This window comes from Leptinotarsa decemlineata, unplaced genomic scaffold (genome assembly GCF_025532065.1).
Source record: "Leptinotarsa decemlineata unplaced genomic scaffold, Ldec_3_MD MMD2_P_RNA_scaffold_2, whole genome shotgun sequence".
In the NCBI taxonomy this organism is placed as follows: Eukaryota; Metazoa; Arthropoda; class Insecta; order Coleoptera; family Chrysomelidae; genus Leptinotarsa; species Leptinotarsa decemlineata.
In genome coordinates, this window is record NW_027412529.1 from 13,570,496 (window position 1) to 13,589,160 (window position 18,665).

The 18,665-nt window shown below is 33.3% G+C and overlaps 2 protein-coding genes across 4 annotated transcripts in view; one reads left to right on the forward strand and one right to left on the reverse strand.

Annotated features, from left to right (window-relative positions):
- Myo31DF (Unconventional myosin ID) overlaps positions 1 to 3,588 on the forward strand; it is a 91,948-nt gene extending 88,360 nt beyond the window's left edge. For both annotated transcript variants that reach the window (XM_074183914.1, XM_074183923.1), the window contains one exon: positions 1,525 to 3,588. In XM_074183914.1, coding sequence (XP_074040015.1) covers positions 1,525 to 1,723 — 199 coding nt within the window. In that variant the 3' untranslated portion in view covers positions 1,724 to 3,588. The remainder of the gene's footprint in view (positions 1 to 1,524) is intronic.
- Positions 3,589 to 15,391: 11,803 nt separating this feature from the next.
- The window catches only part of LOC111512640 (monocarboxylate transporter 2), a 311,021-nt gene continuing 307,747 nt past the window's right edge, over positions 15,392 to 18,665 (reverse strand). For both annotated transcript variants that reach the window (XM_074183936.1, XM_074183941.1), the window contains exon 9: positions 15,392 to 16,855. In XM_074183936.1, coding sequence (XP_074040037.1) covers positions 16,320 to 16,855 — 536 coding nt within the window. In that variant the 3' untranslated portion in view covers positions 15,392 to 16,319. The remainder of the gene's footprint in view (positions 16,856 to 18,665) is intronic.

Genomic DNA, 18,665 nt, shown 5'->3' on the forward strand with positions numbered 1-18,665 from the left:
GTAAGAGTACCCAGTGATGGTAACCATTACTGGAAAGATGAAAATTGTTCATATCTAGGGTTTTGTTCTTCATGCAAAACTGGTAAGAGGACCATGGAACACTGGTCCTCGACTCCACACTAACCAATGTTGTATTGTATTCTAAATTTTTTACGGTAAATGGTCGGTTTGAGACATGGCTTTCAAAAGATTAACCTGGGTTTATCGTAAATGATTTTTTTCATCTTGTCTCATAATGGAGTATTTGCTCTTGATTTTGGCAGAGTATCACTCTTGCCTTTGACCTGGGAGATCGTTCATCAGCTTTGTCAAGAAGCTGGACTTATTTGATTGAGTTTGAACAGTTGTGAGCCACAATAAACCCTTGCGGGTTGCAGTGGAGGGTCGAATTGATGCACTCACTTTGAATATAACTTAACTTAGTGCAGCGGAGACGATGTGGTTTATAAATCGACAAGTAAAATGTATAAGAGTACGAATGAGTAACTTTTGTATGCAATTTTTATACCTGCTAATTTCTTAGAAATGAAATTAACGTGAAAAAGTTTAGTCAATATTTAACTCTTAACATTTTTTGAATAATCTGTGAGGATATAATTAGATTTTTTATTAATAAACTCAATTGAAATTTAAGGGTGATTTGTGATTATTTAGTCAAATGAACCTCCATTTGATGGCATTGTTTATTTATAAACGGGTTACCCTCTATTAATAAAATATATGAATATGTGATTGCACATATTATGTGTAATCATCCTGGTTACGTTTTAATTAAGCACTTGATGGATCAGAATGTTCAAATAGAAATTGGATAACTTGAGAAAAAAGAATATCAGAAATATTGTCACTTGACATTTATCTTTCTCTACAATGATCGATCATTATACTTGATAAAATTACAAACACAAAATATATTCCATATATAGAATGAAATTCGATATATAATAGATAATGCCCGATATGGCGTTCTTGTTAAACTGTTTAGTGAAAATCTCACAATAAAGTGGTTTTTGAATACTGTAACAAATCTGAAGCCGTCCCTGACTGATACGCCAGCCGACTAGTCGAACAAACACATGATCTCACCTTGAAAGAATGCAGTCGGGAATCGCCGGTAAAATTCTAGTATCGAACCGACTACAGAATTCTAGAAAGGACCTTTATTGATATAAGCCCGTCTTTCCGACTCAAGAAGGCAGTTAAGAAGGTGAATCGAGCAGCTAAACAAGAAATTCAAATAGTGGAAATTAATTAGGCGTTGGTTGCTAAGTGTTGTAATAAATAAATTAGTTTGTGATTATTGAAATATTGTTGGAAATAAAGTTGTTTAAGACAGTTAATTCATTAATTTGCTACAGTACATTATATAATAGGAAATATGAACTTCGTACTACTTTTTCAAATGGGTATGATGTCACATTGCGCTCTAACCTGATTTGAATATCATGAGCCACCTCTGATGCTTTTGTACAAAATGTATCACGTTCTAGAACATAACCTTGAAAATATAATTTATTATTTCAGGATCAAAAATGCAGAACTACCTGTTAAAGTATCAAAAACCATAACATGTTCTCTTGGCCGCAAACAGAGAACAATCAATGTTCAAGTTTCCGCAGCTGAGCAGAAAGCCACCTTCAAGAAAGATGGTAACAACATTGCTTACCTTTTGCCTTCAAATTTCGCTATCCTCGAGAATGGCAACAATCACATTAAACAGTAGACTTATACAAACCACAAAGTAAGTTGTACGGTAATGATGTGTCATTGCAGTAAATGTGTCTACAAATATAAAAATTCTATGCAGGTTTAAAAAAAAAAAGAATATGAAGGAGTTTTTCTTGTGAATTTAATCGATTAATTGAAATTATTACAGTTTTGAATAGTATGTGAAGCAGGTGTACTTAAACATCGGACCGTATAGTACTTTCCATTTAGGAAATAATAGTTTTAACTTATTTTCATTTAGCATACTATTGGTCAGTGTGAAATTATTCGTTCAAGGTTTTTTTCAAATTTCGAGTAATACAAATTTATTGTTTTACTACAAAGAAATTGAGGGCTTTAAGATTTTTTGGTTGTATAAAGTATTACTAGTGCTATATAATTTATTACTTCATTAGTTAGTGATTAATTAGTGATTTGAAAAGCAAGTGCCTTCCGTTAATCTGCAATATTTTCACTAGCTTTTTTTAATATTTATTTTATGTACCTATACATACATAAAATAACTTAATTTACTATAGCGGTTCAGTCTTTTACAACGAAAATTCTTGTACAATTATCAGGAATACTTTTTAAAAAAATGACTAGAATCGAAGATTCTCTAGTTTGAAATTTTGGAAAATAATAGGTTTTCTGCATATCTACATAAGAGTAAAAATTTGGTTGTTGACTTGCATATTTTCAGTTGTTTTCATTGACACTTTTTCAAATTAATCCTTGTCACCCACATCACTGTTGAAAAATAAATTGAGGCAAGTCAGGTAAAGGTTGTTCATTGATCTCAGACACAAAAATATATGGGATAAATTTTCTTTTTAGTTTTTTAATGATTCCATTAGCTTGTTGTGAATAAATTGTAATTTATTGAATTGTTAGAGATTTTATTTCATATAGGATTTGGCAAAATTGTTTTCTTTAAGGCTGAAAGTTTTGTAAAAAAATTATTCTTGTGTATTACTATTTAAACATTTTCTAGAATCGTTTTTTTCAAATTTATTTCATGATTGTAACATACAATTGAGAATGATTACTGGATGGTTATTTATGGTTTTCTATTAATGTTTGATTCAATTATTGGTTTGTACTTAATTGGCAAATGCTATATTTCTAGTATTTATAGTTGATACATTTTTTCAGTTGTGTAATAATAGCAGAAGTTGGTTGTTGATATAAAAGAATTATGTTTTTCTAATCTAAGAAAGGATTTATTTGATTTTCATTTGATTTCACAGAGCTGTAATATGGATATTTTATTTATATTGTATATTATGAATATAAAAATAATTCTAAACAAATTTACATCCCCAGAGAAATCAACGATCATTATGAAGATTCATTTCAAAATTTGATTTTTAATGAGTCAAACTGGGATTAGAAAGGACATGCGGATAGACAAATAAATTAATGATCAGTTTCATTGGTTTGTATAGTGGAGTGTTTCAGAGTTTGACCAATATCCATCTATATTGAATTGAGCAACACAGTTTTACTATATATTTTGTTATTGTTGTTGATTTGTCCACCATTTCGAAAATACAGTTTCAATGTGAAGTATTGGTGAGGCTGTATATATATCCATTAGTTCATTATTCATTGGACCCCACTGGACATATTACTTTGTGTCCTTCGGGATGTTCTGGACTGCCAGGTCAAAATACATCTCTCAGAGTTGTACAAGGGGTGTATGAAACTGATTTCATGGTATTTTTATACGTCATTTTTTTTTCAAAAAGAATATAGTATTTATTATATGTTTATATAGTGCCATTGTTTATATTTTGTGTATATATTTTCATACCTTTTTAGGTACCGATTGTAGTGAAGCTAATGTGCCTTAATAAAGAAAGTGAAGCTTTCATGAAATGTTTTATTACTTTTCCCTATACAATTTTTAGGGGTAGGTGTAGAAAAAAGCAGAATGAATTGAAAAAGGACAGACATTTGATTTTTCTAACTGTTACCAAGTCATTATTTTGTAACTTCCACCAAATGATTTTCAAAGTGATGTCAACATATCTAATTTTTCTTTTCAACTTAGAGAGATAATCACTTTTCCAAAGACGCAGTTCGCATTTATCGGAACTTTTGAAGGAGAAGGAGATCTTCCCTTATATCATCAACAGAAGACTCAAACTACAAATAGTAGTTTTAAATAAAACTATCATGAGAGAGGTGTGTTTGAAAACTGAGCTTCGGCAGGAACTTTTGAAGTTAAAAAAGGGAGGGTGATCGTTTCTAGTTTTGTACTTCACTACTGAATAATACCCGATGAAGCAATACATTTCAGTTCCCAAAATCTTCTGGATCAAAAGTAGTCTACTCTGTATTCCAGAAGTTTATTAAAAAAAAATTGTTTGCAATCAGGCTCAGCCCTAAAGATACGTTTGACTTTCATATTGCATATAACTGGTAATTTTTTGTAATTATTGGACACAGATAACCCAACTAGTTGAATGAATAAATACTGCCCAGCCGTAGTGTGAAAATTTCTATTCAGATATAACCCCTTGGAGGACCCAATAATAAATTAAATGGAAAAAATGAATCAGTTATGATGTCTATTGTCATACCAGCCAATAAGGGCGGCTTTGAAGAGCAAATGGAAAATAATTCACAAGTGGATTCTGAAGAAAATTCACGTTCGCAATCTGAATATGGTTTTTAAAAGAAATTGATAATTCCAAGTCACTTGTGAGTCACTGTTCTACTTAAGAAATGACAGTTTCTTCTGATTTTGTTTTATTGAACTGATATAATGTAGTAGGTTTTCTAAGGGAAAACAATCACCCATACCTCCATGCATTGCAATCTATACAGTGCTAGTCAAAAGTCCCCTCCCCCCCTCGTATCTTTTGAACGGGTATACTTCTAATAATGAAATTTGGAGGGTGGAAATAAACGGATGTAGGCTTCTTAACTGGTCATTACAGGTGACGCAATAGTCATAAATGACGTTACAAGGCCACTGTGACCAAAAATTTTAAATGGGACCCTATGGCAAGTGACAGCTCGTTTGAAAGGTATTGAAAATACCTATTCAGTCATACCAATTTTGTTTGGGTTTCGGCTGATTTTGATTGATAAATTGAAGAAATACGAAAATTATAGTTTCGCATTTAATTAATAAAGATTTAAGAACCAGTTCTTATAATAAGTGTTCAAAATGTGCTCCATCTACTTCCTGGCAGTAATGCATCCTATTGCTAAACTCTTGTCGTACTCGTCCCAGTGTGTCAGCGGAAATTGCCCTACATTTTTCAACAATTCGTTGTTTCAGAATGGCAATACTGTCAGGTGCTATAGCGTAAACCTTAGATTTCAAGTACCCCCATAGAAAAAAATCTAATGGTGTAAGGTCCAGTGACCGAGCTGGCCATTCGATCGAACCTCGTCGTCCAATCCATCTACCACGATATTCTTCATCTAGGTAACGTCTTACTGCACCGTAATAGTGTGCAGGAGCACCATCTTGTTGAAACGTTATTTCCAAGTTGTCGAATTCATCTGGATTATCTTCTAGAATTTCAAGAATTAACGCCTCAATATCAGTTTGTAACATTTCCAGATACAATTCACCGGTTGAGTTAGCATTGAGAAAAAGAGGCCCAACTATGTGGTTTCCCAAAATACCTGCCCAAACATTTACTTTTTCTGGAAATTGAGTATGTTTTTCACGAAAGATGTGAGGATTTGTGTCACTCCAATACCTCACATTTTGAGTGTTAACATTTCCATTGAGAAAGAAAGTACTTTCGTCACTAAAACAAATTGTCTGTATGTAGCCTGGTTGTTGGTTCATTTTATCGGACATAGTTTCACAGAATTCTAGTCTTCGGTCGGGGTCATCATCTGAAAGTTGGTGCACCATTTTTAATTTGTATGGATGAAATTTGTTTTTAGCCAACACCCTATGTACTGTCCTTTGACTGACTTCACAGATAGACGTAACTTGGGCTGTGGAAGAAGTAGGGTTCACTACCATTTCTCCAAGTATGTCAATTTTTTTGTCATCACTAATTGTTGGTCGACCAGATCGTTTGGCATCTTGAACACTACCTGATGCTTCAAACTTCCGAAGAAGCTCCCTCAAATAAACCCTCGATATAGGGCGATCGGGGTACCTCTCATTAAACAGTCGTTCCGCTGCATGGAAATTGTTTCTACATTCACCAATTATTAAGATAGCTGCTACTTTGTCGGCTACAGTACGTACCATTTTGCCTATGTAAACACTTAAACGTCTCGTTAAACAATAGCTTAGGTAAATTTTCAAGGTATAAACACTTTTGACAGGTAGATAATTCAAACACGTCAACCTTTTTGACAATGAACCAGAGGGGTACTTTAAAATCTTTATTAATTAAATGCGAAACAATAATTTTCGTATTTCTTCAATTTATCAATCAAAATCAGCCGAAACCCAAACAAAATTGGTATGACTGAATAGGTATTTTCAATACCTTTCAAACGAGCTGTCACTTGCCATAGGGTCCCATTTAAAATTTTTAGTCACAGTGGCCTTGTGACGTCATTTATGACTATTGCGTCACCTGTTATGACCAGTTAAGAAGCCTACATCCGTTTATTTCCACCCTCCGAATTTCATTATTATAAGTATACTCGTTCCAAAGATACGAGGGGGGGAGGGGACTTTTGACTAGCACTGTATAATGAAAATAATAAATCGATGGATGTATGGTTTTATACCACTTGTACTTGTAACTAACGTTACTGCAGTTTCCTCCTACAAGGACATTTTCAAAGTAATACAATAAACTGAAATAACAATGTACACCCTTATATACCTAAACAACCACTTTCAGTAATAACAAATGGTCCTTAATGACTTTTTACCAGAATTTGGGATGAAACTGCAGTAACGTTAGTTACTGTGGTATAAGTATTGTGGTACAAGTGGTATAAAAACAAGTTTCAATAATTCTCATTTTTCATAATAAAAATGATATTTCACGCTTTTGGCAAGAAATTTGTTTCCAGTAAATTTTGAATTCTTCCAAGTTATTTTCCACTAATCTGTAAATCTCTATACTAAACTGTAAATCTCTCAGGTTATGTCATAGGTATGTCAATTACTTTCATCATCACTCAATTTATTTGATTCAATTGGGTTTCACTAATGGGAGTAAAGAAAAACAAAATTTCAACTAACAAGGAATGGTATATTTTTTAGTATCTCAACAAAACTCCAACAAATATAGAATTCAATTTCAAAAAAATATTTTTTTTAAGAATAGTCTGTTACATATCAATCTCAGTTGAAACCATGGAGTATCATAACGAAAAATATCCTGCAAAAATTTCAATATAGCACTTTATTTAGTCTTGTCTATTAACAACCGCCATAGATGGAAGTTATAGAACACCCCAACATGCACATTACGTATTACACACCCATTTATCAAACTCTACTTTCCCACTGTTGCCAGATTGTTGTTAGGATTTTACCTTGCTAATCATGTCGATCTTGTAAGGATAAAAGTAATAGATTTGCTATGTAATTGAACTAATATTTGTGATAGCCATAAAAATGAATTTTGTTGTTATCTTCTTAGCATAAATCATGAAAAATGTAAGTGAGATGAGTTAAAACGTAGTTCCAATAGTCGTAAAACACTGTTCATTTACTGATTCATTAAATGATAGAACATTCAAAAGTTATCGTTATTATTATTCCAGAATAAAAACAGCCCTAGATTAGAACCTTTAGAAACAAAAAAGTTCAACACTTTCTGAAACCTAGCGAGCTCGATACCTTGCTTTGATTAGTTGATTCATGCTTTCTATTCGTGAATCAAGTGCTGTAAGTACATACAAGTATGTCATGTATCTAGAAATCGGATTGTAGTCTGATCAAGTATACTTTATTTAATTATTCTTGCACTTCTTTTTCACTATATCTTCTATATACACTTATAATGAAGAATTGGAGAAATTGGAAAATTCCAAGGTCCCCGGTAAAAGTTACCTGGAACGCCTTTCTCAAGATTTTTTTATGAAAAAATCATTTATAGGCAATCCACATCAAGTTTTTATGAGACAGATATCAAATTAACTGGATTTAGTATTAAAGTATGAAATTGGGAACAGTTGATGTCATTATTTGAAGCTACTTAACTATTTTTACTCATTTTCGATTTCTTGTTTGATTGTATTCTTAATTTCTATGGTATTCAGCGAGAATAACTAGGAAAACTCTGTTTTTAGTCAACGATTTTTGAAGAGGCAAATGAAAAATCTCACTTTTTCATATCAACTGATATTCTGATGTTGGAGGATGAACATTTCTGGTTAAATTTCATCTTTTCAATTATAACAATTGTAAGTCTATATTTTTTATCCCTATAAGAAACTTGTTTTTTTCTAAAAATAGTATATGTTCATCAACTTTTATCGACCACTTCGATGAAAGACATTAAATTGATAACTAAATCGATGAGGCTTTCTACAATTACTCATCACTTTTACATATAGTTTCGAATGTTTTCTTATACATCATTATATTACACTTGTATTTCTATGAGTTATTTTAAAAGTAATTAAGTGTAATTTGTTCCCTTTTATTTCAATATATTTACAATATGTAAAGTTTGAGTTAGCGAATGATGGAATTTGATTGAGGAGAACATAATCCAGACTCGTTGGCCATGCTCGAAAGGAACTTGTAGTAACAATTGTTTCGTCTGCTACTGCGATAGATACCATCAGGAGCAGTGGTGGGATGCCGATCAGAGTTACAGTCTATTCTATATCTTACATTCAAATTTTTGGAATGCTTATGCTTATGAATTTCAATGGTTGTATGTGAATTCATTCAGTTTACTACGGAAAAGGAAAACAACAAAAATATATTATTTATAGTTGTACTGGTCAAGAAAAAACTGACAGAAAACCAAGTCATACAGTTCAGCGCAAAGTTACTCATACTTATCGGTATCTCAACAACTCAAATCATCATCCAGGACAAAAAATAATATATCATTATTATTATTATTATCAATGAATGGACTGGAATACAACTCCAATCGACATCACACCACCAGTACACCTATCAATAACCTATCAATAAGACTAATCAAAAGTGAGTATTGGACAACCCACCCTACCATCTCCTACAGGTATGAATATAAGTGAACAGCGATCACCCCAGTGTCGCTAAAGAGGCGTAAGCCTATAGCAGGGCCCCTACAATACTATCCTTTTTACTCACATTCATCCTGTAGCAAAAATAATCCATAAACGGTTTTCAATTTTGAAATTGATCACCCCAGAGGCATAAGCCTATAGCAGGGCCTCTACAATACTATCCTATGTACTCACATTCATCCTGTACCAAAAATAATCCATAATGTTTTTGAATTGATCACCCCAGTATTCATGAAAAGGTATGAGCCTATAGGAGGGCCCCTACATGCCAACCAACCTACAAACACTCATTATGTATGAAAGCAATTAATAAACGTTTTTGAATTGAATTGAATCACCCCAGTAAGTCAGTATTACTGGAATCAGCGTATCTGAAGATGTCTGTTGCAGTAGTAGACGAAACTTTTTCATACTACAAGTTCCTTCTAACTACGATCTACCAACCCAGATGTCTTCTCTAATCGTGACACTGACTTTGAAAGCTATGCTCTTATATTGATGAAATTTGAGTTACGACAACAAAGAAATTATTATTATTGAAATGAAATATAATGAAGAGGAATTTTGTGTTTCTGACTGAATTGTAAAATATTACAAAATCGCATATTTTATATACATACAGTTTTTATGTAGACAACAGTTTGCTTGATATTTCAAAAATTGTTCGGAGTATTAGTACCAAATCCGAATTTCTAGTTTATCAGTGAATATTGCCAAATTTTTTATTTTGAAAGTACTATCTCATATATACGGAAGCGCAGAAGGGCCACATATTTTTATTATTTGTTTCTTGGAAATTACGACTTTCAATCTCGAAATTTCGACTTTTATCTCGAAATTTCGACTTTTATCTCGAAATTTCGACTTTAATCTCGAAATTTCGACTTTAATCTCGAAATTTCGACTTTAAACTCGAAATTTCGACTTTAAACTCGAAATTTCGACTTTAATCTCGAAATTTCGACTTTAAACTCGAAATTTCGACTTTAAACTCGAAATTTCGACTTTAATCTCGAAATTTCGACTCTAATCTCGAAATTTCGACTTTAATCTCGAAATTTCGACTTTAAACTCGTAATTCCGAAATTACGACTTCAAACTCGAAATGTCGACTTTTTTTTCTGTATTGCTATGGTGAACCACCCAATAAATTTCACTAGTTCGGACTTCCATTGTCTACTATATAAAATGATTTGAAATCCCTGAAACAAGTAAAAAAGAATAATTAAAAAAGAATAGTTGAAAATAACAATTATATTAAGCAACAATAAACCTGAAATGAAATGATAGTGAAATAACCTACAAGTAAAAATATAATAATTGAATAAATAAAAATTAAAGGAATGAAAAAAGGAAATAATAAAAAATAAAAAAGTGTAGAGATTCCAAGTCACGTTAGTTCACGACGTTTCGATTGTTGGTATCTACAATCGTCTTCGTGTGATGACTGGACTGATTCCTCCGAGAGATGACTATTTTATAGGTCGTTGAAATACTTTCACTTTCTCTACTTTCCATTTTCCGCTTCACTGATTCCGTGAGAGATGACCGTTTTGGCGGGAGTTGGTCATTTCAACGACCTATAAAATAGTCATCTCTCGGAGGAATCAGTCCAGTCATCACCCGAAGACAATTGTAGATACCAACAATCGAAACGTCGTGAACTAACGTGACTTGGAATCTCTACACTTTTTTATTTTTTATTATTTCCTTTTTTCATTCCTTTAATTTTTATTTATTCAATTATTATATTTTTACTTGTAGGTTATTTCACTATCATTTCATTTCAGGTTTATTGTTGCTTAATATAATTGTTATTTTCAACTATTCTTTTTTAATTATTCTTTTTTACTTGTTTCAGGGATTTCAAATCATTTTATATAGTAGACAATGGAAGTCCGAACTAGTGAAATTTATTGGGTGGTTCACCATCGCAATACAGAAAAAAAAGTCGACATTTCGAGTTTGAAGTCGTAATTTCGGAATTACGAGTTTAAAGTCGAAATTTCGAGATTAAAGTCGAAATTTCGAGATTAAAGTCGAAATTTCGAGTTTAAAGTCGAAATTTCGAGATTAAAGTCGAAATTTCGAGTTTAAAGTCGAAATTTCGAGATTAAAGTCGAAATTTCGAGTTTGAAGTCGAAATTTCGAGTTTGAAGTCAAAATTTCGAGTTTAAAGTCGAAATTTCGAGATTAAAGTCGAAATTTCGAGATAAAAGTCGAAATTTCGAGATTGAAAGTCGTAATTTCCAAGAAACAAATAAAAAAATATGTGGCCCTTCTGCGCTTCCGTACATATATAACGACTGCTGAGAAAATATCCAACACAAATACTGCTTCCACTCATCAAAACTGCAACGCTCTTTTGAACACCCATTTCACTTTCGAATTTGGCATCATATAAAATGAACTACACTCATGGTGTCGAATAACTTTGCTTATATTAGGTTTGTCTTTGAAAGATCTACAGGTTGTTGCTTGTTCAATCTACTATACCTATAAATCACATATACGAGTGTAAGACCGTTTTTTTTTTCAAATAATCATTAACAAAAAATATTTGCTGTTAGATATAAATTTCTTCAGGCCATTACTTGATTTTAGGAGATGTTTCAAAGCGCTCATTTTGAGACATTCTAATGATTGCAGCGAAAGGTGAATCTGTATAGCACCATTCCCAACAATAATTAATTTGGAATCACAATCTCCAAATATTGCTTTCAACGAGTATATCAGGTGGTTTTGAAAGTTTTGTCCGTCTTAATGACGTGTGTTTTTGTAGCATCATATCTCAATAAATATTTATTCTCTTGTGTCGTGGTATACACTCTGTCCAAGATAAGAATGAACAGCATGGGGATATTGGAAACGGTCAGTGATACGGTGTCGATTGAGTTAGAGAAAAGTATCGCATTCATGTGCGGTAATATGTCATTCAGAGAGTTTGAATATTCCGAGTAGTTTTGGAGATATCCGAGAAAAACCTAAATTTGAGAATATGTTTTTTACTTTCTACTAGCTTTATTTTCAAAGGCATTGTAAAACAAATAGCACTTTGCCATGACCACTTTTTAATCGACTTGTGTTACATTGGCAAAATTGCACAGATTCAAATGACACTTATACTGATTGAAATGAATAAGTATTCACCGAGATGTTACAGTTCAAAGCAGACTCATAAGAACGGAAAAAACTTTTGAAACAACCTAATAAATGAAGATATACAAAAAATAATAAACTAGCAAATAGATTAATAGTATTTCCACTGTTTGATAAAAAAAAGTAGTAGCCAATTTAGAAAGTTACAGAGGCAACTTTGAGAAATAAAAGAGTCCCTTGAGTAAACTGCTAGATAATATTGTCTTAACCTTATCAACATTATAGTATACGATTCGTTTTCAAAATGTTGTTTTCCAGAGATTGGTTTTTTGAATGCAAATGCATTTACGAAAGAAAGACTGTTTTTTCTCAAGTGATGGCCATCTGAGAATGAAAGACTTTCTTCACCCAATGGAATTACTTTATAAAATTCATTAATAATTTATTGAAATTTCAAATTTACGAATATTCTATATTTTATACTAATGACTAGAACTAATAGCACCTAGAGAAAATGGTCAAAACTGATTTTGAAGTAGGTTTAGTCAAAATTACGTGTAACAACGGAGTGTATTTATCAATCAACATATTGATATCATATTCTTTATATACGAGAAGATAATCTCTAATATTTATGAATTATGGAGAACCTGTACGCGTGTGGTCATCATTATATTTATTTTTTTGCTTTGTTATTGAGAATGTGGGGTCATAGTTTGTGGAAGAAATCGTATCTGCGTAAAGTTTGGATCGGTGTATTTCAAAGAAAGTATTAGCAAAAAAGGAATAGAAACTTTTGCAATTTGGATGTTTACGGCTCGAATAATCTAACAGACTGATAACTGATTTCTACACATCTACTGCACATCTTGAGGGAGGGGCTTCTCACCGGCCATGACTCAGTCTGGCAGCTCTATTTATAACAAACTGTTTCATTTTTAGTCTAAAAGAATAGTTTTAGGAAGAAATCTGAAAAATCATCACATAGGCCTGGTGAGACATATTGATTAATTTTATTTCAATAATTTTATATATACAATCTATATATATATATATGTCTATATACATCTATATACATTTGAAACAAAACGCTTTTCTGACAAGGAAAATATTTGAAAGAAATTTTTGGTATATCCTGTATATTTAGAGATTGGTGATTTTATCGACTTGTAAATAGTACGCAAGAAGTTATGAAATCTGTTGACAATGACTGGCAAAAGTCAGTCATTGTTTACAAGGAAATAGACCAAAAGAATGTGGATGAAAAGAAATATTTTTACACACGAACAAATAGCAGTTTTTCCATCACTTTTTATATAGCATGACTATGAAATACAAAATTTAATAAAGGTGTGCAAAAATACGGAAGCGCAGAAAAGCCACATATTCGTTGCATGAAAATTACGACTTTAAATTCGAAATTACGATATCAAAAGTCAAAATTTTGAAATTACGTGATTGAAGTTGTAATTTCGAAATTACTAAACTGAAGTCGAAATTTCGAGTATCTAAGTCGTGATTTCCAAGAAACAAATAATAAAAATATGTGGACCTTCTGCCCCTCCTAGCAATGGATGCGAGAAAAAGGGATTTGTATTGAGGAATAAACTATAAAATCGAAGAACAAAGGAATTCGTATTCGTTGCAATGAAATAATAGCAAATACCTACTGTAAATGTATTGGTGAATGCTAAATTCCTATCAGAGTATGAGGAAACAGAATGAAATGAATTCATGACTACGAAAATGATTATATAAGAAGAACAAAGAATACAGTATGATTACGAACAATAAATGATAGAAAATAAGACTAAATGACTGAAAACAGTCGAAATAGTTATGGGAGAAATTCAAAAACCACCAAACATCTGGAATGGAAAAATTCATTAATAAAAATTTTAACAAAAAAAGACTGGTTAAAGGAAAGAAGAAACAATAATCATGACAGCTGGAATTTAATGAGAGAGAAAAATATAAAAAAGTGGAAGTAGTGAAAAGCAAAATTATTGATGGATTTAGATATCAAGTGGTTAACCACTCTCTAGGAAATGAAAAGAGATCAGTCTTACACTGAAGAAACTGGGGGTAGACAAAAAATCATAACAAAGAAAAGGGGATAAATAATTTCAGTAAAAAAATATCACAATGAAGCGATGGAAAGAACGTTGCAAAACGAGTGCGTGGAGAGATATATAGAGAATACTTTTTATTGAAATAGCATCTTCAGGCATATTTAGTACCAGATGAACTAATGATCCATCACCAGACGGCACTGTTTCGATCCGCCGAAGTCTCAACAGTAATGCTAGACAAAACAACCCAACTGTCCGAAAGAGGACGGTCCACACGAAAATGCCCTCTATGTAATCGAGAGATGACTCAATTCTCGAATGTCAAAAATTAGCGAGGCTCCTCTGTCTTTGAGGATTGAGTCACCTGTCGATCACGTAGATGGCGTCTTCAAAGGGGGATATGTTATCGCCTTTATATTCAGTACCAACTAACTCAATTTACAATTTCTCTCGTAAGAAGCAATATATAGAAAATGAGTACTGAACATGCCTGAAAAAGCTATTGTATATTGAAACCTTATTTGTGGTTTGGTAAACAGTCTGTGAAAGTCCTAGTTGAAAGTGGTATTCAACCTACCTTAAGAAATATTAAATACATGAGAACTGTAAACTGTATTTTTCATACTTAAAGCTGCTTAGAAAATTGGTGATTCACCTCCAGAGTGAAGAACAGTAGTATAAACATTATTGTTAAACCAGTTTTGGAAAGCAATACTGGAACCAACGATGAATAATCAGAGTGGAAAGCGAACATCGTGATTACAGAGGATTGTGACGAAATTGTTGAGAGCAGTCAGTTTCGGGTAAGCACACCAGCGATAACAAGCGAAGTATACTAGTGGAATAATAAAAATTGGTGTTTTAATTTGTACCTTCGGGTCTCGAATGACGTCGTTAATTGATAAGGGTACTTGTTTCAAGACTCCACAGACATAACACTATGAAAGGAAACTACTAACTGTCACAATTAACTGACCTGGAAGGTGATGAAACCATTGCAAGAAAAAGCTCTGCACGTGGTTTCATTAGATTAGAAACCGTCATTGACATTGCTTTAGGTTTCGCAAAACAACCATTGAAGACACATTCTGTTAGCAGGGTTTCAGATGTGTTGCAACATTTTCCAAGATCGGTCCTTTCCAAAGCATTCATACATTCTTTGAAAAAGTCACCAAATAATTTTGTGATGTACTGTTTGGAACCTTTGGTGTAGTAATGAATATTACTGGAGTTTTTTCCCAACACCAAATCGTTATTTTTACACCTCGACACGTGTTTCGATCACCAAGTGATCATCTTCAAGAGAAAGATAAAACTTCTCCTCTTCTTCTTGAAGATGATCACTTGGTGATCGGAACACGTGTCGAGGTGTAAAAATAACGATTTGGTGTTGGGAAAAAACTCCAGTAATATTCACCAAATAATTGTTAGAATTAAGTATAGGAATGAGCTACATTGTCAACAGACCTATTTATATGTGAATGTCTTCTGAATAATCTTATGAAATAAATTGTATTGAAGGAAAATAGTCCATATCGTTTCTTTTTGGAAAATAATAAAATTGAAAATTAAAATAAATAACTGAAAATAAGCAAAAACCCTGAAATGAAATTGCAATAAAATGAAATACAACCAAAAAATTGAGGATTGAAGAATGGGAATAAATAAATGGAAATCAAAAGGGTTCAAGTGAAGTAACTTCACGACGTTTCGATTTTTAGTATCCACAATCGTCTTCGGGTGATGATAAACCCTCGTCATTTGACCTGAAAGATCAGTTTATCAGTTTCCGAATAAACTAACCGTCATTGAGAAAATAAGGGGATTATTTTGGTGTGAGAAACAACGTAAATTATGAATTTGTGTGAGAAACAATAAATCCTTTTGGGATCCACTGGAAAGTTGAATAAGCGCATTGAATTGAAAACTAAATGTAACAACTACGGATTATTACTTTGTGTAAAGTACTCCTAATATTTTAAACAAAACAGAGCCGATATAACAAGTTTTCATAAAAAGAAATCGAAGAAACTCTTGAAGATAAAGAAAAATTAAATGTATGAGAAGTTTTCTAGAGAAGATGAAAAATTTACTTAGTTATACGAAGGAAAAAATGGTTTTTAATGTATCACTGAATGTGTCACTGCATGTGTCACTGCATCCAGAGCAAAGGCAGGGGTTATTTTCTCTAAACGCTGGAAGTGTATAGTAGCACTATCAGCGATTACATTTTTGACTAAACCTACTGCGAACAAAAATTCAAACAGACGTTGTAATTTGTTCTATCACTTGAATATTTCTAATAATTGGCCTCCTGTGTGTTCTGCAGTATTCCCACCTCGCCAGACCTTCTGGCATACTCTTACTAGGCCTCAGCGCTGATCCAGTTTTGACCCTCGGCAGCGAGGAGTATCTAATTACGTCTTGCTTTCCACAAGCAGAATGCGGATGATAAGCAGAACGATCAATGTTCGCAGCATAACTAATACTCTTTGGAAGATACTGGTAGTGAAAATCTCTTTTAGGTTTGTAGCAGTGTCTGTGGAAGCTGGCTCTCTCAAAGTTGTCGTGGCCGTTAGCGAATATCCGCTGGTACTGGTTGATTCCCTGTCTGTAGAAGGTGCATGGAGGGGTATCTGAGGTATATATAGGGTTGTAAGGTCCTAGAGGACACACACATTCGTTCAGGTTGAGGTTGGTGATGGAACAGTTGTTCATATTGCAGTTGTTCGAGTTGCTGGCGACGATTGGATTGTGATCTTTCCTTGTTCCTACGAGGAACATCAGACCTGCACCTGGAAATTGTAATATGGTAGCTTTTATTTAACTTATATTTAATTTATATGTATGTATAGTTCGGGTGGAATCTTTCAGTTTTTAACTATCTTCATTCGATTTAACTGTAACTTTTCATACACATGTTTACGATGGCTAACAAGTGACGTCATCCAATATGGCGAAATGATTTTAAATTATGGATACCTTACTACAAACGTAGTCCCTTCGAATCTAATAAGGCGGACCGCCCCAATAGACTCGTTTTTTATGCACCTTCATGATAGGGGTATCAAATGAAAAGGTTTGTTGAAAAAAAAATCAAAAACAATATGATATCAGAAGATTCATCTGATGGAGTAGTGAACACAGCCTCTTCAAAAAGTCAGATTCAGAGTTTTGCCCTTCTATTCATGGGTCATGCGCTTTAAGACTAACCAGAAGTTCCTTCGTTATCTTTTAGAAGGTTTACATGATGACGTTAATATAATTAATGAGAAACCTTTTTTTAAGGACAAAACACAAGCACTACCCATTGGATTTGATTGGCTGGTGATTGAATCCATTTGTAAAAATGTTCTCAGGGAGTTTATTCCACATCGACGCAGTTCTCCAAATGAAAGAGTTCTTGAACAGTGAAGTTTGAAGTGTGCTGAGTTGAACCTCAAAACGATGAGCAGCCACACTCCGTCGCGTATTTCTTATATGTTCCGCTCTTGGTGAAATCAAATGTGCCAAGTCATTTGAACACTTCCCGTGAACGTATCTATAGAAGAGAGACAAATCTCCAATCTTTCTTCGACGTTCCAGACTATCAAGGTTGCAAGTGATGTTCGCGGCTCCAATCAGGTGGATGACTGTTGCTGGATGGAGTCCAGCAGCTTCAGGGTATGCTTAGGGTATGAGAACAATACTTCAAAGAAGGTCTGATCTGAACTTTATAAAGCATCAAAAGTTGCTGAGATGTGTACAGTTTTCTGGTTCGGAACAGTGTTTCAAGCTTTTGAAAAGTAGCTTTTGCAATTCCAGCGACATGATTGTGCCAAGACATATTGGTGTCCATTTTGACCCCCAACAAACTTATCGAAGCAGAAAGTGGATATGACCTGACATTATTATTATTTTTGGAGAAAACCGATGCCTGATTTTTAATGGCATTGAATTGAACCTGGTTACTAATACCCCCATTCGAAATTACTTCTAGATCCTCATCAAAATATGCAACCTCCTGCTGCCGGTGAAGATGTGCATCCGCCGCCGATGTCCTGGAATCCAAATGGAATGACGAAACAAATGTGTCACAAGTTTGTCACAATGCTTGGATTCCTTCGCAAGAGAGAAAACTTTGGATGAACATAAAAATCGACATGCTCGAGTTGCAAGGAAAGAAGTTTTCCCGTATTATAGTTATTCATTTTAAAAGATTCCCTCTAACGGAAATATTTAGAGATTAGCATCAGACAATGTGACTCATAGTCGTTATAATCTATATGCACTTTTGAATCACAGTGGGTCTACTTAAAACGAATAGTACATAGCATGCTGCAGATATCCCCACATTGGCACGTGGTACGAATACAACGATTCACATGTGTCACCAAATTCATCAAAATCGCCTGTGAGTGGAGAGGCATACGTCCTCTTTTATGAAAAAGAGGAAACGAGATCGTACCTTTGAGGTACCTGAGGATGTTTCTTCCAGCGATTTGAAAAGTTATTATTGACGTGTTAATTATAGTATAAAAATATGATATCACTCTAAATACAATATGGCGGAGCGTCCAAGATGGTGGATTAGTTATTTTTTGCACTTCCATGATATGGATGTCA